The following is a 24782-nucleotide window of genomic DNA, read 5'->3' as shown; positions in this document are numbered from 1 at the left end:
AAATAAAATAAAAAAAAATAAAAAAAAAAAAAAAAAAGAAATGCTTAAGAGAGTTCTAAACCAGAAATGAAAGGTAGATACTCACTATCATAAAGACACACAAAACCATGAAATTCACAGGTTATATAAAAACAATCTTGCAGTGAGACTATATAAAGTAATTAGGTAAGAATTACCATTACAATAGGACCATAAGCTCACTTATCAATTTTTAGTTTGAATATAAACAGGCTAAAGGCCCCGTTTGAAACATGCAGAATGGTGGAATAGATAAAAAGCAATAGTATCCAAATGTTTAATGCCTTCAAATCTTTATCACTTAACTGATAAAGATTTTCATAGATTCAAGGTAAGGGGATGGAAAAAGATATTCCACACAAATGGAAATTAAAAGTGAGCTCTACTAGCCACACTTTATGTCAGATAAAACAGACTTTAAATCAACCACAGTAAAAAAAAAAAAAAAAAAAAAAGATAAAGAAAGCCATTATATAATAGTAAAGGGATCAATTCAACAAGAACATACAACCATCCTAAATATATATGCACCTAACACCAGGGCACCCAGATTCATAAAATAAATACTGCTAGACCTAAGAAAAAAAGATAGACAGCAATACAATAATATTGGAGGACTTCAACACTTCACTGACAACACTAGGTAGATCACCAAGGAAGAAAGTCAACAAAAAAAAACACTGGACTTAAACTGGACTTTAGAACAAATGGGCCCTCAGACATTTCATAGAACATTCTACCCAAAACTGCAGAATATGCATGCTTCTCCTCAGCACATGGAACATTTCCCAAGACAGATCTTATGCTAGGCTACAAAAAAAGTATTAGAAAATTTCGAAAAATTTAAATCACAGTAAGTATCTTCCAGACCACAGCAGAATAAAACCATAAATCATTTCAAAGAGAAACTCTTAAAACTATACAAGTACATGGAAATTAAACAGCCTGCTGCTCAACAATTTTTGTGACAATGATGAAATCAAGAGAACAGGATAAAAATTTTTGGAAATGCATGATAATAGTGACATGAGTTATCAAAACAGAAAAAGTATACAGAAAAAGTAGTGCTAAGATGAAAGTTTTATGTCTACATCAAAAAGACAGAAAAATCACAAACTAACAACCTAATGTCACAACTTAAGAAACTAGAAAAACAAGAACAAAAACAAACTCAAAGATAGCAGAAGAGAAGAAATAACAAAAATAAGAAAAGAAATAAATGAAATTAAAACAAAAAGTACAAAGGATCGATGAAATGAAGCGTTGGTTCTTTGAAAAGATAAACAAAATTGATAGACCACTATCAAGATTAACCAAGGAAAAGGAGATTCAAATAAGCTCAATCAGAAATGAAAAGGGGACATTACAATGGATACCACAGAAATAAAAAGATTATCCAAGACTATTATGAACATCTCTGTACCAAAAATTAGAAAATTTAGAGGAAATGGGGAAATTCCTAGAAACATATAACCTCATAAGCTTGAATAAGGAATAAATAGAAATCTTGAACAAACCAATAATGACTAATGAGTTTGAATCAGCAATAAAAAAGAAAAAAACTCCCAACAAACAAAAGCCCAGGATAAAATGGATTCACAGTTGAATTCTATCAGATATGCAAATAAGAACTGGTACAAATCCTACCAAAAATGCTCCAAAGGGTAGAAAGAGGGAACCCTCCCCAAACTCATTCTATAAAGCCAATATTACTCTGATACCAAAACCAGGAAAGGATACAATAGGAAAAACCACAGACCCATGTCCCTGATGAACATGGATGCAAAAATCCTCAACAAAATAGTAGCAAACTGAATCTAAAGTGCCCATCAAAAAGATAATACACCATGATTATGTGGTTCTTGTTCTAGGCATGTGAAGATTTTACAACCTACACAAGTCAATAAATGTGATTCAGCACATAAACAGAATTAAAAACAAAACCATATTATCATCTCAATAGATGCGGAAAAAGTATTCAATAAAATCCATCACTTCTTCGTGATTTTAAAAAACCCTCAATCAATTAGGCATAACTACTGATAGACATTACAACTGATACTATAGAAATACAAAGGGTCATCCAACACTATAATGAGCATCTCTACACCTCAAAATATAGGGAAAACATATCCCAAAATAATAAAATCCATATGAGACAAAGCCACAGCCAACATCATGCTGAATGAAAAATTGAAGGTATACCTGCTAAGAGCTGGAACAAGACAAGATATACACTGTCACTACTTCTATTTAACATAATAAAGGATGTCCTAGCCAGAACAATCAGGCAAGAGAAAGAAATAAAGGGCATTCAAATTGGGAAAGAGAAAGTCAAATTATCTCTATTTGCTGATAATATAATCTTATACATGGAAAACCCTAAAGACTCCTCTAAATGTCTCTTATATGATAAATGAATCAGTAGAGTCTCAAGTTGCAAAATCAATGTACACAAACCTGTATATTTCTACACACCAATAATGACCAAGCTAAGAATCACATAAAGAACTCAATTGCATTTACAATAGCTGCAATAAAATCAAATACTTAGGAATATATTTAACCAAGGAGGTGAAAGAACTCCACAAAGAAATCTACAAAACACTGATGAAAGAAAACTAGAAAACACAAACAAATGAAAAAACACTTCATGCTTATAAATTAGAAAAATCAGTATTGTTAATATGACCATACTTCTCAAATCAATCTACAGATTCAATGCAATTCCTATAAAAATCTCAACATCATTTTTTACAGAATTACAAAAAAAAATCCTAAAATTCATATGGAACCAAAAAAATAGCCCAAATAACCAAAGCAATCCTAATAAAAATCTGGAGGCATCACATTACCTGACTACAAATTATACTACTAGGCTGCAGTAAACAGAATAGCCTCATACTGGTATAGATGTAGACACATCAATTCATGGAACAGAAAAGACAATCTAGAAATAAAGCTAAAAAGCTATATACCTATAACCAACTGATCTTTGAAAATGCAGACAAAAACATACTCTGGGGAAAAGACATCCTATTCAATAAACGGTGCTGGGAAAATTGGATAGCCATATGGAGAAGAACAAAACTAGATTCCTATCTCTCACCATATACAAAATGAACTCAAGGTGGATTAAAGATTTGTAAGATCAGAAACATTAAATATTCTAGAAGAAAGCCTAGCAAAAAATCTTCTAGACATTGGCCTAGGCAAAGAATTTATGACTAAGACTCCAAAAGCAAATGCAACAAAAGCAAAAATAAACAAATGGTACTTAATTAAGCTTAAAATCTTCTGCACAGCAAAAGAAATAATCAACAGAGTAAATAGACAACCTACAGAATGGGAAAAATATTTGTAAACTATGCATTTGATAAAGGGCTAATATTCAAACTCTATAAGGAACTCAAACAAATTAGCAAGAAACAAACAACCTCATTAAAAAGTAGGCAAAAGGCCCCGATGGCTCGTGCATGTAATCCTAGCACTCTGGGAGGCCGAGGCAGGAGGATCGCTCAAGGTCAGGAGTTTTGAAACCAGCCTGAGCAAGAGCAGGACCCTGTCTCTACTAAAAATAAAAAGAAATTAATTGGCCAACTAAAAATATATAGAAAAAATTAGCTGGGCATGGTAGTGCATGCCTGTAGTCCCAGCTACTCGGGAGGCTGAGGCAGAAGGATTGCTTGAGCCCAGGAGTTTGAGGTTGCTGTGAGCTAGACTGACGCCATAGCACTCTACCCTGGGTGACAGAGTGAGACTCTGTCTCAGAAAAAAAAAAAGTAATCTATAGACATGAAAAGATATTTTTCAAAAGTAGACATACAAATGGTCAACTAACATATGAAAAATGCTCAACATTCCTAATCATCTGTGATATAGAAATTAAAACCACAAAGGGATACCACCCTACTTCAGTCAGAATGGTCATTAATAAAAGGTTGAAAAACAATAGATGTTGGCAAAGATATAGTGAAAAGGAAACACTTATGCACTGTTGGTGGGAATGTAAATTAATACTATCTCTATGTAAAGCAGTATAGATGTCTCAAAGAACTAAAAGTAGATCTACCATTTGATTCATTAATCCCACTACTGTAGATTTACCCAGAGAAAAAGAAATTATATCCAAAAGATAAAATTTTATATAATTTTTGGTATTATATCAAAAAGATACCTACACTCATATGCTTACCACAGCACAATTTACAATAATAAAGATATGGAATTCAACCTAAGTGCTTACAGCTGAGGAACTGATAAAGAAAATGTGGCATACACACACACACACACACACACACACACTACACACACACACAGGAATACTATTCAGCCATAAAAAAGAGTGAAATATTTCTTTTGTAGCAACTTGAATGAAACATGAGGTTATTATCCTTAGTTAGTGAAGTAACTCAGGAATGGAAAATAAAATAATACATGTTCTCACTTATGAGTGGGAGCTAAACCATGGGTATGCATGGTCATACAGAATGGAATAATAGACATTGGAGACTCTAAATATGGGAGGCTGGGAGTGGGTCGAAGGATAAAAAGTTACCTATTGGGTTAAATGTATACTATTCAAGTGATGGTTACACTAAAGGACCAGACCTCGCTACCATAAAATATATCCATGTAAGAAAACTGCATTTGTACCTCTTAAATGTATTAAAATTTAAAAATAATAATAATAAAAGATAAAAAATTAAAATAAAATTTATTTCTTATCAGCACATAAATTCTACAACCATATCCATCAAAATAGCACTATTCTTCTTACCTCTTGGGAGATTCTGGAGTTTTAATTGTTTTTCTTCGATGTTAAATAGAAATAGTCTTTTGCACTACTAACAAGGTCACTAGACTAATGAAACATGTAACAACTATTTAAACCCTCATTGATATTTAATTGCAATTAATATAAAAGTTAATTCATGTCTAAATATAACAAACTAGCCTTTATTATCTAGTCCTATATCAGTTTACTAAGTCAATATTTTGAAGCTATATAATCTTATTGAAGTTTAAAATGCAGAGTTCTATTTGAAATATATACTTAACTATTTCTTCCTCATCAGGTATTTGTGGGGCCATATACATTGGTTTTTCTGCCATGCCAGACTGAAAAAGATAGAAATGAAAAACAAACATTTTTTAATTACTTGCAAAGTCTATATTCTTACTGTACAATTTAGATCCATAAGACAGTCTAATATAGACATTTTCCCAAGTTTTTGCTTCTAATTCACACCATTGACCTGTTTTAAATTGTGGCTGTTTTGCTAGACAGGCTTCTATGCAATGAATAATATATAATGTTCAGCTTATAATGTACGGTAATACATTTAAACATACACAGAAAGCATCTTAACAAAGTTAAACTCCCTATTGAAGTCAAGGGGACAAAGAGCATTCTTTTTTAAAGGACACTATGGTCATGACAAAGGAAAGTATAAAATTTTGTTTTAAAAATGCTTCAAAGAAAACATAAAGACCCTTTTAAGTACTTAACTTTCCAGAGTAAGGCTTGGGTGTTAAAGTGTACCCATTGAAGGAGAATTGGGAAAGCAGAGTTTCTAAAATCTAAACAAGTCCCTTAGACACTAAACTAAAATAACGGTAATTCTCATTTATGAAACACCTATTATGCACCTAGCATTATGCTGAGTGCTTATGTACTTCACCACCCTTAGTCCTCATAGCAGACCTGAGAAATACATATTTTCATTGCCATATACCAGGTGAAAATTTTCAGAATCAGAAAGATTAAGTAACTTACTTTTCCAGGGTTTCAGCTATGCAGAAGACACAGGTCTGAACTGACTCCAAAGCTGATGCTCTTTCCACTGTCTGTAATTATAGACCAAAAAAATATTCACTGTGTTTGTAACAGTTGAGAACAAGGGAGGAGAGGTACAACAGAGCATGCTGTGCTGATTTCTAAACAGAACTGCCTGAGAAGGCCATGCTACCCTACTTTTGAGCCCACACAAAGTTACTAATAATCATGTTTTAAAAGGAAATATTATATATGGGTAAACCAAAAAATAAGCAAACAGAATCAAAAATGGCTCCATGCCATAATCTCTTCACTTGCTCTATTATTCCACTGTAGTATATAAATTGATATCATTTTCCATAATATTATATAGGGTTTTCTAATACAGACAGTGCTCAGTTCTGTGATATGGTTTACTCTGGTCTAGTGTATATGAAGGTTTTATATTTAATTAGCAGAAACTTAATGGTGAACATCATAGTGATTTCCAGTCTTTAATTACGATCAACAACAAACATTGAAACCACTGAGAAGGGGTTGCTTCTTAATTTCTTATTCTTTCTCAGAATTTGAAGTAAGTTACTATAAATTCAAGAGTCTCAATCTCTGTATAATGGCTGACTTGTTGGCAAGTGAGCTTATTTGAAAGACTATTTGAAAACTAGAGACACGAGTTATCTTGTATCCAAAATCCTAATTAACAATGTCTTTAAAAAATACTGGTTTGTTTCTCTCATATAAGTCTAGAGCAGAAGTTCTTTAAGTATGGTACCTGGGCCCCTGTGACTCTTTCAGGGGGCCCATTAGTTTAACTTTTTTTCTAAATAATACTAGGGTTTAATTTGCCTTTTCCACTGTATTGATATTTATGCTGACAGTTCAAAAGCAATGGTGGGTAAAACTACTGCTACCTACATCGAAGAAGTGACACCAAATTGTATTGTTATATAATAGTTATTATATCATTCACTTCACACCTTCACAGAAAAAGAAAAGTGAAGCATAAAGCATTTATACTATATATAATGTGATAGTTGTCTTCAAGAAAAGTTCTGTGATTGAGCTGTGAGAACTAGTAACTCCATTTTTCATAGAACATTTTTAATTCCAAGAACAATTGACAAACACTGGTTATTCAGGCTTGGGTACTTCTGACACAATTTCTTTAAAATTAATAACGTGTGGTTTGTAACATGAAGGAAAATAACTGAAAATGTATTTTATAAATGAGAAAATTTGAGCTTAAAAGCTAAAATTACAGTTTTTAGAGAACTTGCATCCACCATCATGACCCTGACAGCTTCCCAAAAACTTTCTAAGGAAGTATTTAACTTCCCTAAAAACTTTTCCAAAAACACTGGTGGTGATATTAACAAATATAAATTCTTATATTGTATAAGGAAATATGTCAACATTAAATATATTAAGGTTTACCAATCTCAGCACTATTGACATTTTAGTCTGTGTAATTCTTTGTTCTGGAGGGCTGTTCAGAGCATTGTAGGATGCTTCGCAGCGTCTCTGGCCTTGACCCACTACATCTCAGTAGCAATCCCCTAGCATGATAACTAAATACATCTCCAGATATTGCCAAATATTTCCTGGAGAGCAAAATACTCACCAGCCAGGAGCCACTGAATTATTAATAGATAATTCAGTAAAAAAATGTTTCCCAAAGGACCCATATATGACATTTCAAAGTTATACATGAGTTCAAGATCCAAAACAGACCAACATGTTTTTAAATTTTTTAATTATACATTGATAATTGATCACTGTATATATTTACAGGTACAAAGTGATGTTATAATTTTTGAATACAATATGAAACAAACTAATATAATTATATTCATAACTTCAAATATTTAACTTTTTGTGGTGAGAACATTTGAAATTTACTGTCGGTGATTTTGAAATGTATAGTACACAATTATTAGGTATATTCACCATACTATGCAACAGATTTTTTAAAAAATCCAACATTTTTCCTAACTGGGGCCCTCTACCCTTGGACTATCACATTCTCATTCCCCACCCCAAGTTCCTGAAACCAACAATTTTCTCTCTGCTTTTATGAGTTCAATTGTTTTAGTTTCCACATATAAGCAAGAATATGTGGTATTTGTCTTTCTGTCTCTGAGTTATTTTACCTAGTATAACATTCTATGATTCCATCCATGTTACCACAAATGACAGAATTTCTTTATTTTTAAAACTGAATAGTATTCCATTGTGCTCAAGGGCTATCTGGAAAGTATCCAGCCATTGTTACTATAATAAGAACATATTACATGGCTGGATACTTTTTCGATGGCCCTTCTATATACAACCATGTCTTCTTTATCCACTTATATGTTTATAGACATATAGGTCGATTTCATAACTTGGTTACTGCAAATAGTGCTACAACAAAATAGGAGTGCAGACATCTCTTTTCCACACTAATGTCAATGTATTAAAACAAAAAGTATATTAATAACATTTCAAATTCCACATTGCAACAATTATTGTCAAGTTTTGGTGACGTATCAAAGAATAATACTCACAATTATGTGAGAAGACTATTTTTTAAATTTTATTTGAAAACATTAAGGGGATACAAGTGTTTTTGTTACATGGATAGTTTGAGACAGGGCTATAAGTATGCCCATCACCCAAATAGTGTTCATTATAGCCATTATGTAGACTTTTGTCACACGCTTCCTCTCCTCTCCCCCATTTGATTTCAAGTAAGCTTTACTTCAATCTGTGCACATGTGTGCCCATCAGTTAGATCCAATTTAATAGAGAGTATATGTGATTTTCTTTTTTTTCCATTCTCGATATATATCACTTAGGATAATGGTCTCTTGTTCCATCCAAATTGCTGCAAAAGACATTAATTCATCCTTTTTATGGCTGAGTACTACTCCATGGTGTGTGTGTATGTGTATGTATGTCTGTGTATATATATAAACATTTTGTTAACACACTCATGAATTGATGGACACTTGGGTTGTTTCCACATCTTTGCAATTGTGAATTGTGCTGTTATAAACATTCAAATGCAGAGTTTTTTTATATATATAGAAGGTCTTTTTTTTTTCCTTTGGGTGGATGCCCAGTAATGAGATTGCTGGATCAAATGGTAGTTCTACTTTTAGCTATTTAAGGTATCTTCATATTACTTTCCAAAGAGGTTGCACTAGTTTGCAGTCCCACCAGCAGTGTATGAGCATTCCTAACTCTCTGCACCCACGCTAACATTTGTTGTTTTGACACTTTTTGATAAAAGCTGTTCTCACTGGAGTAAAGTGATATGTCACTGTGGTTTTGATTTGCATTTCTCTGATGATTAGAGAAGTTGAGCATTTTTCCATATGTTTGTTGGCCATTAATCTGTCTTCTTTTGAATAGTTTCTGTTCATGACTTTTGCCCACTTTTTCATGGGGTTGTTTGATTTTTTCTTGTTGATTTTCCTGAGTTCTATATAGATTCTAGTTATCATCCAGCACTCTGGGAGGCCAAGGCAGGTGGATTGCTCGAGGTCAGGAGTTCTAAACCAGCCGGGGCAAGAACAAGACCCTGTCTCTACTATAAATACAAAGAAATTAAGTGGCCAACTAATATATATATAAAAAATTAGCTGGGCATGGTGTCACATGCCTGTAGTCCCGGCTACTCAGCAGGCTGAGGCAGGAGGATTGCTTGAGCCCAGGAGTTTGAGGTTGCTGTGAGCTAGGCTGACGCCATGGCACTCACTCTAGCCTGGGCAACAAAGAGAGACTCTATCTCAAAATAAATAAACAAGTAAATACATAAAAATAGATTCTAGCTATCAGCCCTTTATTGGATTTGTAGCATGTGAATATTTTCTCCCATTCTGTTTGCTATGCAGAAGCTTTTTAATTTGATCAGATCCCATTTATTTACTTTTGGTGTTGCTATGATTCCCATTGGGGTCTTCTTCATAAATTCTTTGCCTAGGCTGATATCTAGAAAAGTTTTTCCAACATTTTCTTCTAGAAGTCTTATAGTTTCATGCCTTATGTTTACATTAGTTATTAATTATCAACTAATTTTTGTGAGAGATGAGAGGTGTGGATCCTGTTTCAGCTGTCTACATGTGGCTATCCAATTTTCCCAGCACCATTTATTGAATAGGGATTCTTTTTCCCATTGTATGTTTTTGTCTGCTTTGTCAAAGATAAGATGGTTATATGAGAATGGATTCATATCCATGTTCTCTATTCTGATCCATAGATCTATGTCTCTGTTTTTGTGCTATTACCATGCTGTTTTAGTTACTGTAGCCCCGTAGCATAGCTTGAAGTCTGGAAAATTGATACCTCCCAATTTGTTCTTTTTGCTTAAGGTTGCTTTTGTTGAATGGGATCTTCTCTGGTTCCATAGGAATAATGGAATTATTTTTCCTAGATCTGTAAAAATTGATGTTGGTGTTTTAATAGGGATTGCATTGAATCTGTAGATTACTTTGGGTAGTAGAGACATTTTAACAATGTTGATTTTGCTGATGCATGAACATGGTATGGATTTCCACCTGTTTACATGCTTTATAATTTCCTTCTTCAGTGCTTCATAGTTCTCCTTGTAGAGGTCTTTCACCTCCTTAGATAAATATATTCCTAGGTATTTTACTTTCTTTTTTGCTTTGTGAAGGGTATTGAGTCTTTGATTTGGGTCTCAGTTTGCCTGTTGTTGACATATAGGAATGCTACTGATCTGTGTACATTGATTTTGTAACCTGAGACTTTAGTGAATTTATTTATTAATTCTAGTAGTTTCAAGGCAGAATCTTTAGGGTTTTCTTGATATAACATCATGTCATGAGCAAAGAGCAAGAGTTTGACCTCTTCTGCACCCATTTGGATGTTCTTGATTTCCTTCTCTTATCTGATTGCTCTGGCAGGACTTTCAGCACTATGTTGAATAGAAGTGGTAATAGAGGGCAACCTTGTCTGGTTCCAGTTCTAAGCAAGGTTGCTTTTGATGTTTCCCTATTCAGTATGATGTTTGCTGTGGGTTTGTCATATATGGCTTTTATCATTTTTAGATAAGTTCCATCTATGCCTATTTCATTAAACATAAAATATATCTTTTACAGAGGGTTACTGTGACGACTAAGTGAGGGCAGGTAGCATGTTATGTTTTGTTTACCAGTTCCTAGCAGAGTACCTAGCATATAGTAGGTGGCCAATATGTATCTATTTGATGAATATGTACAAAGCCTGTCATATAGTAGGTAATCAAAAATTTGCTATTATTACTGTGGGAAAAATTGATCACTCCCTTCTCTATGCCTTGTTTTTATAAGCCCTTTTATTGTTGTGGTTATATTATAAATTATATTATAAATTACTATATTAGGTAGATTTGTTAAACTATAGAAAAAAGATACATTTTTCTTATACAAAACCCCCCACAAAATTCAGCACCCAAAACATTGTTTGAATCACAAGTTATGTCAAGCTGCATGGTATATTTTATTTATTTTCAGTGCTGTCAAAAGTTAAAACAGGAAGTGAGAGTCCCCAGCCTCACCCAAAATTAACAATGACTATATTTTTGGTGTTCAAACTATCATTCTGGTAGGATTTTTGGACCTCTATGCAAGTGCAAAGACATCTCTATATTTCCAAATCTTTATATTTCTGCAGTTGAGAAGTTCTTACCTAACCTTCAATTGCAAGTGATTAATCTGCCATTTAATTACATGCTAAAATGCAAATATCAAGAGAAGAATATGGCCGGGCTTGGAGGCTCATGCCTGTAATCCTAGCACTCTGGGAGGCCGAGGCGGGAGGATCGCTCAAGGTCAGGAGTTTGAAACCAGCCTGAGCAAGAGCGAGACCCCGTCTCTACTATTAATAGAAAGAAATTAATTGGCCAACTAACATATATAGAAAAAATTAGCCGGGCATGGTAGCACATGCCTGTAGTCCCAGCTACTTGGGAGGCTGAGGCAGTAGGATTGCTTGAGCCCAGGAGTTTGAGGTTGCTGTGAGCTAGGCTGACGCCATGGCACTCTAGCCTGGGCAACAAAGTGAGACTCTGTCTCAAAAAAAATTTTTAAAAAAGAGAAGAATATAACAGAACTCTATAAATACCTTCCAAGTAATGAATATGTTCAAGTGAAATCATACACTCGTGGATGATAGCCGCATTTGGTAGTACTTATCTACCTGAAAAAGTTTTAAAAGATGAAATATGTGAAATCTCATTATAACTAGCATAAACAGATGAACCTTCGCAAACCATTTTGGTGATAAAGAACACTAATTCTGAACTCCAATTAAGCAAAATGCTATCCCCTTAAAAAGAATCCCATTCTTCTCATTAGTAGTACACACACACACAACATACGTATATATATAAAATCATTATCATTATATTTTGAGTTTCATGAATATATAATGTGGGGGAGGGGAGTAGGAGGGTCTCTTCCACCGCTGAGGAGAGCCACGGCTTGTGTCGTCGTCTTGGAGACGAAGCAGCGTCACCCGCGCGGGATCAGGGCAGTCCAACATTTCTGATTGGCGGGACTGTGGGACGGGCCCTGTAGGATCGGGACCTTCTGTGAGGGCTGAGAGCCGATGCCCGAGCCTCCCCGAGCAGCCCAGCTCTTGTGAAAAGCAGATCCGGGGAGCCGGTGGGAGTTACCAGACCCGACAATGTGGGACGCAGTCGGTCCAAGGCGTCGCTGGCGCATGCGTATGGGGATCCGAAGCCAGCGCGGCACGGTCGCCATTGCGGGAAGGCTGTCGTCAGAGCCGGCCTGGCCGGCGGCTGGGCCACCCCCAGGAGCCCAGGCACCCGGCGTCATTGGCTCAGGCACCAGGGCCCTCAGCACCCTCTCCCGCCTGGGTCCGGACCAGCGGCGGCGGCGGCTGGGCGGCGGTGGCGGCGTCAGGGGGCGGAGCCTGCGGAGCGCCCTTTGTCTGTCAGGCTGGTGAGTGCTGCGCGGGAGGGAGAGGCGCCGGGCGGGGGATGGGCGGGGGCCCCAGTGGCCCACCTGAAGCCTTCTCCTAGACGTTCTTGTCACTCTACCCTGTGTCACTTTTGGATTTTGGAAAGCCTTCCCCAATATTAAAGCCTTCCCCAATATTAAAGCCTTCCCCAATATTAAAACACATTTTCCTCTAATATCTTCTAATGACTCAGAGGCTTAAAAAAAAAATCTGTGATTTATTTTTGTATGGACGTCGGTAGGTGTCATTTTTTGGAAAGTTTTTTCTCAAGGTTATGCAGACATTCACCTTTATTTTCTTCTAATACTTTTAAAGATTTTAATATATTTTTTACATTTTATCTGTGTTTTATTGGGTATTATATTTGTGGTAAAGTGTTAGGTAAAGATTTGCCCTTTTCCCCAGTTGCCTTAACATTAGCGATTGAATCACTTTTCCAACTGAATGGCAGTGACACTTTTCTTTATAATTTGCAGCCGTGTGTATACTGTAATCTGTTTCTAGACGGTTTTCCTTACCTTTGCTGACAGTTTCTGCACTGATATCATTGTTTCCATTTAATTTTTCTAAGCAAATCCCCCTTATTTATCTCCCTTGACATAATCTATTTGTTTTAACTTAGTCTAAATTGTGAGCAATAAAAGATACAGAAAAGTACAAAAATGATAATTTTTTAAAAGGATGATTTGATTTTAGCACTTTGTAGGTAAATAGTTATTAAATGACTAAAGTTGGTTAAAAGTCACTCTGTTGCTGAACACTTGTACATAGTTCCCTCTTGCTATCAAGATATTGTCCTAGTTCTTTAGTGGTATCCTCAAAGCACTTTATGATCTTGACATTGCATCTTCCTTTGCCTTACACCCTTGAACTTTATTATCCTCCAGCCATACCAGACTACTCAAATAGGACACAAAACCCTCTGGAATAAATTCATTAGTTTGATTATATTGACAGCCCCAAATCAGTGGCTGAGGCAAAGATCTCAAGGTTTGAGGCTGTGCCTGGGAAAAACACAAACCACAGACCCATCTGTGACTTTTTCCAAAGGTGGATTTGGGAACTCCAGTATTGAAAGGGGATGGAGGACACAGAAAGGAAAAAGGAGGAGGAGGGTGGGTAGCAAGGCAAAATGGTTATATTCCTGTGAGGTTCAGGAAATCTACATTTTACATAAGATAAGATGAATGTTTGCAGAGAAGAAGGGAGTGAAGGAAGAATCAATTATATCAATGTCCTTGGGTAGGTGGAGGAATGATTGATCTTGTTTTATCTTTCTTCTGCACCTTGGAATATAATTTTTTTTTTTATCCAAAATATGTTTAGTCTATTGGGATGGTTTCCCATTCATTCAAGCAGGATACTTAGTGCTGCTTCCTTCTGAAGGAACATCCTTCTGTAAGCCTTGCTTTTCCTTCTGTAGGCTGGCAGAGGACAGTAGAGCAACCAACACACAAAACTACTGTTTGTGCATGGCTAAACAGTGATGATTTTATAGCATCCTGGGCATTTCACATCCGTGAAGTAGGAATTTGGGCTCTGTGCCAGGCGCTTCTTCTTGTGTTTCCTCTTCTCTTCTGGAGAGGGATGAAGGAGACCCTTTGTGACAGGCATGTTCTCGTGGGAAGGCCGCCACCGCTGGAAAGTCTGAAATATAAACTTGTAACCAACTTAGTAGTGTGGAATCTTAACAGACAGTTTTAGGAGCTAGACTTAGCCTGTGGACCCAGAGTTACAATTTGCGTGTCCTTGCTTATGGGAAGCCGGCTAGGAGTTTCTTTAGGACTGATCTGTGGGGGCAGTCCTTGTGGATGCCTGAGGCCTTTTCCCTTTCTATGAGGATCTGGCTGATTCAAAATATTACTAACAGCTATTCATTTGGAATGGGATGTTGCAATATTCAGCCTCCAGGCTTGACCTTCTGTTTTGCATAAGGAGTTGGGGGGGGGGGAGTCCTGAGAATTTTTTATTTTTCTTTACAATAGCAAAATTTAGAATTTCTGTATTTGAGAAGGACAAAGGGCTAAAAAGTGAGAGAATTGAATACTTGCAACATGAATAACACAAAGGATTAATGTTAGACTTGAGAAATATGAGGGACATCTACCTGGCAATGTCCAGTAGGGTAGTTATAATAAATAGGTAGATATAATAAGAAATATGTATTTGGTCTTTGTGCGCAGTTCCTGGCACAGAGCTCCTAAAACCCTTGTAATTTCCTGGGTGAAGGGATGATAGGAGTGCCTTTTGTTATACATAACAAGTTACTTTCAACCAGACCTGAATTTATGTTCATGAGATGATTAGTGGCTGGAAGTCCCTAGATAGCTTCAGGGTAGGGGCTGGGATCTAGGGAAACCTACCATGTTATTAGAGGATTGGAACTTTAAATCCCAACCCCCCCAACTCCTCCTCCCCACTTCTGAGGAGGAGAGAGGGGCTGGAGATTTGAGTTAATCACCAGTGGCTGATCAACTCCAAACGGATTAAATACTTAAACAGAAGACTTGACACTTGAAACTAGTAGAAGGAAACAGGAAAAATACTCCAAGACATTGGTCTAGGCAAAGCTTTCTTGGATATGACCACAAAAGCAAAAATAGATAAATGGGGTTGCATCAACCTAAAAAGCTTTTGCATAGCAAAGGAAACAGTCAGTAGAGTGAAGAGACAAACCAAGGATTGGATTTACCACCACACCATATTATGTGATGGTTAGTGGCTGGACACCCTTCTTCCTGTTGCATTGGACAGGGATGCTATATCAGTCAGAGTCCTATCAGGAGAGGAAAAACACTCAGTAATTTTAATACATAAAAATTATTGACTAATTTTAATACGTAAAAATTATTAACTATAGGACAGGCGTGGTGGCTCATGCCTGTAATCCTAGCACTCTGGGAGGCCAAGGCAGGAGGATTGCTCAACGTTAGGAGTTCGAAACCAGCCTGAGCAAGACCAAGACCAAGACCCCGCCTCTACTACAAATAGAAAGAAATTAGCTAGACAATTAAAAATATGTAGAAAAAATTAGCTGGGCATGGTGGTGCATGCCTGTAGTTCCAGCTACTCTGGAGGCTGAAGCAGAAGAATGGCTTGAGCCTAGGAGTTTCAGGTTGCTGTGAGCTAGGCTGACTCCACGGCAGTCTAGCTCAGGCAACAGAGTGAGGCTCTGTCTCAAATAAATAAATAAACAAACACCAGATGTTTGGAGGAGTTTGAGGTGAAAGAGAAAACTGTTAAGGCCAGAGTCATTCTTGATGTGAATTGATTGTAATTCTTGTATCCCTTAGACAGTCAATGGAATTTGTTACTCTTTAGGACATCATGGTTACTTGTCTGAAAGAGACTGTAGCAATCCCACAGGCCTTTCTGGAAACGTTCAAATGTGAATTGTGTGAGGAATTACACCAGGGGTGGGGAACCTGTGGCCTTCTAGGCCCTTAAATGCAGCCTTTTGACTGAATGCAAATTTTACAAAACAAATCCTTTTATTAATACATTTTTGTTGGCCTTTCATATTTTTATTTATTTTTTAAATGAACATATTTAAACTACCAAAGAATAAAATGTTTCAACGAAATAATCCTTCCAGATTGACCAGCACAATTAAAACATTAGTAAGTCATAAGAGCTAAATTGACAGCTGCTATGCTCATGATTTAGCTCTAACTTCCCCTGCCTAACTGGTACCACTATCACACAACACTGGTTGGAGAGAATTTATGGGGATCGAGTATGCCAATCTGTAATCAACTTTTTACAGTGGTACACTGTGTTTCTGCTTGAAGTGGAAGTTTTGAATACTTACACAGCTCAACATTATTTTTTAATTCTGTCTGTTTAACAGCCCATTGTGTCAAAGAAGACCAAGAGAACATTGAAAGAAGAAAACAGATTTTTTATGAGGATTGGGAATTACAATATTATCTTGTTTCTGCTAAAGATAAGATGATTTGCTTGCTTTGTGATACTGCAGTATCAACATTAAAGAAATTCAATGCTCATCAGCATTATAATATTCATAAGAATCACAAATATTTTAAATTAGAGGGAGAGGTGCAAAAGGTTATATTGCAGAAATTAAAAGATGAAAAGCAAAACCAAAGACAATTCTTTCAAGCAGCAATAAAACCTGGAAGTAATGCCACTGAAACAACTTATAAAGTAGATTATATACTTGGTGAAAAAAGGGAAGCCATTGTAGAAATTGTGAAAAAATACATTGTCAAAGTTGTAGGATGCTTAGACCCTGATAACATTTCAAAGTACAAACAACTGCCTCTTTCAAGAGGAACAGCAACTAACTGATCAGCAGCATGAATTAGCCTTCAACTTAACAGAACAACTTTGTGGAATACTTTAAAAGGAAAATATATATTACTCAGTTACTTTGGATGAATTTACTGATACTGCTGACTTGGCACAGGTTTGATACTTCATTCGGATCATAACAGAAGATTTTCTTTGCTACGAAGAGTTCCTCACTTTGGGCACTCTTGCAAGCAGAACACTGGGACTAGATATCTTTGACAGCTTTCAAGATAAATGCTGTGAAGTTGAACTGAATTTGGTAAATTTAGTGAGTGTATGTACAGATGGTGTACCTTCCATGACAGGAAAACATGAAGGGTTTATTGCACAGATTAGAAAAAAAAGTATTAACAGGTTCGGATGCTCTCATTTCTTTTCATTGTATCTTGCATCAGCAAAATCTCTGTGCTAAAGGTACTATTTTAAGTGACACTTTGCAAAAAGTTATAAGTATTGTTAACCTATTCCTATAAATGCAACATGGCATTATCAGTTTCATAGCGTGCTAAAGTTGAATGATGAGGTATTCAGTGTGTATTTGCCATGTTGTTCTAAAGTGAGTTGGCTATTGCAGGGACAGGTGTTAGCCCAAATTTTATCTCTGCAAGAACATATAATTAAATTTTATGAAGAACAGAATCAGCAGTATGAATTATTAAAAGAAGATGTCTATAGGAATGCAGCAGTTCTATGTGATATCATGTCAAATTAAAATGACTTGAATATTTCTTTACAAGGTAAAACTAAGTCTATAAAAATAAATTTAAAAGCTAAGTCCATGGCCAAAAAAAAAAAAAAAAATCCAAGCATTTTGAAAAAAGACATCTTTTTTCAAAACACTTCTTCAAAAGGAAATTTCAGAGGAATATTTTCCCCAGTTAGCAAAGCCCATTGATGAGCAGGATGATATATGCAAGTCATTTGAAGAATATGCAGCTGTTACAGACCTATTAATTGAAGAATACAATGAAAGTTTCACTGACTTTGAGAATCATGACATCACACTCAAATTAGCATTTCAGACTCATCTAGTTGATAACACCAAGGCACCTAAAGAACTACAGATGGAATTGATTGAGTTCTAAGTAGATGACATCTTAAAGTCATTGTTTGATGCTAAGAAAGGTCCAATTGAAATATGGGAAAATGCAGTAGAATACCCTTTGGCAACATGCCTGAAAAATGCTTTCTTGCTTTTCAACCACTTATTGCTACAAATCTACAATCTCCTACCTAACCAAAATCAAGATGCCCATAAGGTCACAAATGACTGATATTCATCTAGAGGATCAACTGAAACTGGAACTCCACGCTACAACCAAATATCCAAATGCTTTCCAACAAAAAACAGATATAACAAAGTCATTAAAAGTTTAGTTAACTTTAAAATTAGGAGTTTTTATTTTTTGAAATTATTAAGTATATAATAGTTAGATTTTTACAAAATAATGTCCATTTTTAAGTATATCTAATTGAAGTTTCTTGAATGCAGCCTTATTAGATTACAGCTAAATTAATTTGTCCTTCCAACATGAAAAGCTTAAAAAGGGAAAGAATAAGTACCAAGAAGGACTTCAGAGTATACAGTCAGCCAGCCCTCTGTATCCATGGGTTCTGCATTCGTGGATTTAACCAACCACAGATAGAAAATATTAGGGAGAAAAATGAATGGTTTCATCTGTACTAAACATGTGTAGACTTCTTTCCCTTGTCATAATTACCTAAACAATATGGCATAACAACTATTTACATCACATTTTCATTATATTAGGTATCTTAAATAATCTGGAGATGATAAGGGTATGCATCAGTTATGTGGAAATACTATTGTGTTTTATATAAGGGATTTGAGCATCCATGGGTTTTGGTATCTTCAGGAGTCTTGGAATCAATCTCCTGTGGATACTGAGGGACAACTATACTAGAAGGAGCCCAGGACTATGAATTAAGAGACCTAGGTTCCAGAACCAACTCTTTCACTTAGCTCTGTGGTCTTTAACTTCAGGATACTTCCTTAAGCCAAAGAACTGAGAACTAAAACAGCATTTCCACAGGTATGTTCTATGGAACCTAGTCCCATCAGTTGCCATAAAAAAATTTTTTTAAATTAAATATATTTGGGAAACATTGCATACAATACGTCATATATTCTGCATACTTCCCATCCTTTGGATTCACAATGTATATTACCATATGAAAATCTCTAAGATTTGTAGGAAAGAAACTTATTTTAACTTTGTCGAAGCCATCATTTTCTGAACTTGATTTGGTCTCTTTTTGTAAGTAACAGACATAAGATACTAATTTGGCGCACTTCAGGAAAACTTCAAGTAGGTAATCTCTGGAGTCCTGGTCATCTGGAGTTCAGTTCATATATATGAAGGAGAAACCCTGTTCTGTCTAACTTGGTAAATGTAGTTTTGTTGTTGTGAGATATATAGCTTTGAGGTGATTAGGTTTGAAACATTAGGGCATTCTCATAACTTCTGTCTGGTTCTTCTGACAGTGGGACTTTTTCAGTGATTATGCTTGGTAATTAATTCCCCAACCTAGTTCTTAAAGTGCTTTTAAGTTATTCCTAAAAGGTCTGCCTCTTAGTGAACTGGTTGTGAAATGTTAGATTCATGCCATGTCTTAGGCAGTAAATGGCTGCCTTAACTAGCAGGGCCATTGCACTAGAACTGCAGTTTTCTCTTTTTGAAAGTTGCTTCTTGGAAATGACTTTTTTCATTTCCATCACTAGCTTTTTGAGAAAGATTTTTTGGGTCACCCTTTGTGAATAGAAAAAGAATATATTCTATCTTGATTATTAGCAAAACAGTACCTTTCACTCTGTTGTTAAAAGGCCTGTTTTCCCCTCTTTGTAAGGAAAACGGCCACTCTTTCTTTAGTCAAGGACCACAAATTTTCTATTCTGAGAAGAGAATGGGAAATGACTGAGGCTAAATTTGTTGTAGTCAATACATTTATACATCTCTGCTTTTTGTAATGTGTGAGTCTGAGAAACTCTAAAAGCACTTCTGGATTATATTAAAGAATGCCACACATTACTGTGCTCTATCTTTATGAATGAATAGTTTGTATATCTCTTTACAGACTCCATAGGTTCCTAGGTTACCAAAACTGCTGGATTTTTTCTGCTGACTCTGGTGCATCTCATTACAGGTGCTCAACCTGAAATTGTGTCTTACAAGATCCCTGCGAAGACACAGATTTGAATACCATAGTGAAGTCTGTACGTGAAGGCTTGATGCTTTTAGAAAAGAAAAAGTAATAGCCACCTTCAGGAGCCCCTACAACTCAACTCTGCATGAACAAGGCAAGATTCTGAGAGTGGCTGTCCCTGGAAAGCAGAAGTCATTCTTGTGAATATCCATCAGCTCCTGAGGCTCTCATCGGAGATGGGGCACCTTTAATACCTGGGAGTGGCTGTTCCCCATAAGGCACTGGAAAATTAGCTTTTAAGGACTGACAAGGATACTGAAGCTTCTAGTACAGGTGCATCTCCTGTCATACTAGAAGAGAACAAAGCTTTGGTGACATTATAACATAAGAACTTCAAAGAGGTATAATCCTGGTGGAGGATTGAATCCAGATACTCAAAAGGGAAGGTGAACATTTTTAAAAAATGAGAAGAGTGAGATGTCCTTTGTATTTCAAAGGATCACCTTGAAGAGAGGAGAGGCAGATCTCTGGAATATAAGTTTAGGAATGAATTTATCCCTTGTGGGGATAAAGAGTAAAAATAGGCCATCAACATATATGTTCTCTGTGTCACCTCATGTCAGTAATTCTTATGTACACTTAGAATCACTTGGAGACTTTAAAATTTACAATGCTGTTGCCCAGGTTTATCCCAGACTAATTAAATCCAAATCTCTGGGAGTTGGGGCTCAACATTGGCATATTTTTTAACTTCCACAAGTATTTAGCCAGGGCTGAAAACCACCAAGCTCCCCTATGCCACAACAAGTGGAGTTGTACCACAGAGAAGAGAAAGACCTGCATTGAATTGCCCAATGTAATAGAGGAATAGGGGTGTCACAGCCTTTAAGCCTATGTCTTAGAGAGCTTCTCTGTAAACTGTCTGCCATACTAACACAAAGCAAAAGCTCCAAGATTTAAATTTAGCCTTAATATCATGTATTAACAAGATGTTCCTTTTCTGTTTTTCTCAGTTATGCCTTCTCAGAATGCTGTTCTTTCTCAGGAAGGGAACATGGAGGAGAAAGAAATGAATGATGTATCACAGATAGTCAGGTCCCAGGTAAGTTCAGTTTTCCTCTTCTGAAATGCTATTGTAGTTCTCAGAATGTGGGCACTTTTATTTTTTCATTCTCAGAAGTTCTGAGTCCCAAAATTCCAAAGCCCAGGTGATTCTTGTGACAGATGAAATAATCTCTACAGAATGTTTTCCATTCACATTATATACCTGCCTCTGTATAGCTTTTATATCCTTCTACCATTTTCACTGGACTTATTTTCCTGGACTCATATCTGTGCTAGATGTGACAAAAACAAAAGAAATAGTAGACTATCTTTTAATCATTCTTCACTTAAACAGCTCACTAAAATTTAAACAATGCTTGCTATTCTCCTGTAAACATAGTGAATGAGGCCCAGGCCACTGTTACTGCTTGGAGCTAATGGAATTATTAAATATACCTGAAGACACCTACTATCACAAATTAATGTTTGTCAAGAATCTGTTATATCTCTTCTAAAACCTGTTTAAGCCTATTATTATAATTCTATAATTTGATTAAGTATTATATAAACTGATGAGATATGAGTACAGCAAGGAGTTGTTGCTATGAAAACTAGTTGAATGCTTTGAAAAGATTTGATAAATGCCAGCCACTTTTTAAAAAATTACTGTCAAATTAGGTGTGAGCAAAACTGTAAAACACTGAAGAAAAATCATAAAAATCTCAGGGGATTCCTATACATGTATTATTGTCCAACTGTCACTTGTTTGTTCTACCTTCATGAAGCAGAAACTGATGCATTATAGGTATGGGCACTCAGTCATTAAAATCACTTTAATAGAAAAGGCTGAGCTTTATGTCAAAAGATGAGAAAATGAATATAGATTTATGTTTTAAATTAAAATTCTTAAGATACCTTTTATGGATCTCTACTTTAACCAACACTTTTGCGTAGCACATCAGATCCCAGTCTCAATTGCTTCAAGATAGGAGGACATCTACTCTTCTAATTGTATGAGATAATCATTACCCTCAGGTAGCCAGTAAACTCATTGGAGGAGATTTTTAACAGCCCCCATCATGCAACTAATATTCAGAAATGCTTAATGTTGGATCCTGTTATGACTACAAAAGACAACAAATACAACAGGTACTCAGAGAAGGAAAAATCTAATTGTGACTATAGGGATAAGGGAAGATTTCATCAAGAAGGTAGAGTTTGAGGGCTGGGTGCGGTGGCTCACGCCTGTAATCCTAGCACTCTGGGAGGCTGAGGCCGATGGATCACTCAAGGTCAGGAGTTCAAAACCAGCCTGAGCAAGAGCAAGACCCTGTCTCTACTAAAAATAGAAAGAAATTAATTGGCCAACTAAAAATATATAGAAAAAATTAGCCGGGCATGGTGACGCATGCCTGTAGTCCCAGCTACTCAGGAGGCTGAGGCAGTAGGATCACCTGAGCCCAGGAGTTTGAGGTTGCTGTGAGCTAGGCTGACACCACGGCACTCTAGCCGGGGCAACAGAGTGAGACTCTGTCTCAAAAAAAAAAAAAAAAAAGAAGGTAGAGTTTGAATTTGTGCTGATATCAGCAGGTAGGATTTGGAGATTAGAGAAAAAAGGGCCCATTGCAGACAGGAAATAAAACTTGAGGAAAAGCAGGGAAAATGAGGAGACTAACAGCTGGAGCTGAGCTTTTGTTTGGTATATTAGTGCTTTGGGATCTTTGGATTTTAAGGAATAAACTTATTTATTCTTAACTAATTGTAAGACTTCCCAAAGATAGGAATAGAAAGACATCTAGAACTAAGGCAGCATATCTGCTTCTCCACATTCTAGCCAGAGGAGTTAGTTTTAATTTTCCAGAACCATTTATTGTGTTAAGAAGGAAGATGCATTTACTCCGTAAATATTTTTTGAGTAGCTAATATGTGACAGAAATTGTGCTTAGCGTCAGCTATACATCATAGAGAAAAAGAGACATAGTCCTAAACCCAAACTGACAGACATTTGGCAAATATACTAATAATTTTCAAATGAGATGTTTTTTATACAAAATAAGAATAAGGTGGCATGAATACACATTAGGAAATCAGGGAAAAACTCTGGGGAAACAAAATTTAAGATGAGAAATGAAGGCTATGTAGAGATTATAATAAGTAAGAAGAAAAGAGCATTTTAGGCATGCACTAAACATCATCTGCACAAACCATGGGTATATTTGAGAAATTAAAAGAAAGCCCCTGTGGTTGGAGTGGAAGAAGGGAGAGAGTAACTTGAGGTGAGCTTGGAGAAGTGAGCCAGGTTTAGATTCACAAGGCCTGTGGCAATGAAAACATGTTTGGCTTTTACTCTGAGTGCAGTGGAAAACCTTTGAGAGAATTTAAGCAGGAAAGTAATATAAGCAACCTGATTCTGCTTTAAAAATCACCCTAGTGCTATATAATAACTGAATTTGTAAGACATAAGAATTGAAGAGAGAGAGAACCAGTTAGGAAGGTATTGTAGTATTCTAAATAATAGAAATAGCCTAAAATTAGTAGTTGAAGGAAAATAGGTAGCTTTGCTTTGGAAACAGCAGAGATTAGCTAGAGGGGAAAAACAAAAGAAAAAAGATGATTTCAAAGAATATAACTCAGGAAATGGCAGAATGATGGTAAATCAGATCATGTCACTCCTCTGCTCAAAGTGTGTGGTTCCCATTTCTCTCCAATTAAAAGCCAAAGTCTTTATGATGGCCTAAACAGTCTTACAGAATCTGGCCACTACCTCTCTGACTTCATCATTTACTTTTCTTCCTTTTACCCATTCTAGCACCCTGGCCTCATTCTTTGAATATACCACACACACTCCTGCCTTAGGACCTTTGTACTGTTAATTTTTAAGATTTTTCTCAAATGTCACCTGTGCAATGACATCTTTCCTGATCACCCTATTTAAATTTGCAACTGTCCCACACCCATATTCTCAAACCCTTACCCTACTCTAATTTTATCTTCTGATTTACTATATAATTTACCCAGTTATCTACTGTTTATTGTCTGCTTTCCCCTCTAGAATGTAAGCTTCATAAAGCAGAGAGTTTTAGTTTCTTTTGTTCACTAGCATATCCCAAGCAGCCTTCTTGATGTGTAGGAAGCACTGAATAAATGTTTGTTGAACAGATGAGGAATTGAGTAAATGATAAAGGTGGCATCTCAAACTGGTGGTAAAAGATGCTTTATTCAGTAATTGATGTTGGGATTTCTGGGGAGCCATCTGGAAATGTATACCTCATACTTTACATCAGAATAGTCTTCAAATGATTCAAAGATTTAAATGTGAAAAATGAAGCCATAAAAATTATATAAGAAAAAAATGGAAGAAGCCTTTTGTAACTTTCACTGAGGAAAGACTTTTTAATTACAACTGAGGATCCATATCCATAGCCATGAAAGAAAAAATTGATGGGTTGCACTCATTAAAAACACCAAAAATGTCTACATGACAAAAAAAAAG

At 36.0% G+C, this 24782-nt stretch overlaps 1 protein-coding gene, 1 long non-coding RNA gene and 1 pseudogene across 7 annotated transcripts in view; 1 reads left to right on the top strand and 2 right to left on the bottom strand.

Annotated features, from left to right (window-relative positions):
• Positions 1-12168: 12168 nt before the first annotated feature.
• Positions 12169-12578, bottom strand: LOC142862445 (uncharacterized). Its single transcript, XR_012913529.1, has 2 exons — positions 12464-12578; positions 12169-12354 (listed from the first exon to the last, which is right to left on the bottom strand). It is a non-coding gene; the product is annotated as an uncharacterized LOC142862445 (long non-coding RNA).
• A 39-nt stretch (positions 12579-12617) lies between these two features.
• Positions 12618-24782, top strand: part of ZNF713 (zinc finger protein 713) — a 50784-nt gene continuing 38619 nt past the window's right edge. For 3 of the 6 annotated variants that reach the window (XR_012913527.1, XR_012913528.1, XM_012764113.2), the window contains exons 1-3: positions 12618-12747; positions 20246-20399; positions 21259-21347. Coding sequence is in view for 4 of the 6 variants with exons in the window: in XM_012764113.2 (XP_012619567.1) it covers positions 21261-21347 (87 nt within the window). In the remaining 2 variants the exon portion in view is untranslated. Of the gene's footprint in view, positions 12748-20245; positions 20647-21258; positions 21348-24782 lie in introns of those variants that run through there. The other 3 variants (XM_012764115.2, XM_075995399.1, XM_075995400.1) reach the window with 3 other exon arrangements.
• LOC142862444 (small ribosomal subunit protein eS27-like) lies at positions 14077-14482 on the bottom strand (annotated as a pseudogene).

The sequence above is a fragment of the Microcebus murinus genome, chromosome 19 (assembly GCF_040939455.1).
Source record: "Microcebus murinus isolate Inina chromosome 19, M.murinus_Inina_mat1.0, whole genome shotgun sequence".
In the NCBI taxonomy this organism is placed as follows: domain Eukaryota; kingdom Metazoa; phylum Chordata; class Mammalia; order Primates; family Cheirogaleidae; genus Microcebus; species Microcebus murinus.
The sequence above is the reverse complement of the archived record's forward strand: the minus strand, read 5'-3'. Positions and strand labels throughout refer to the sequence as shown.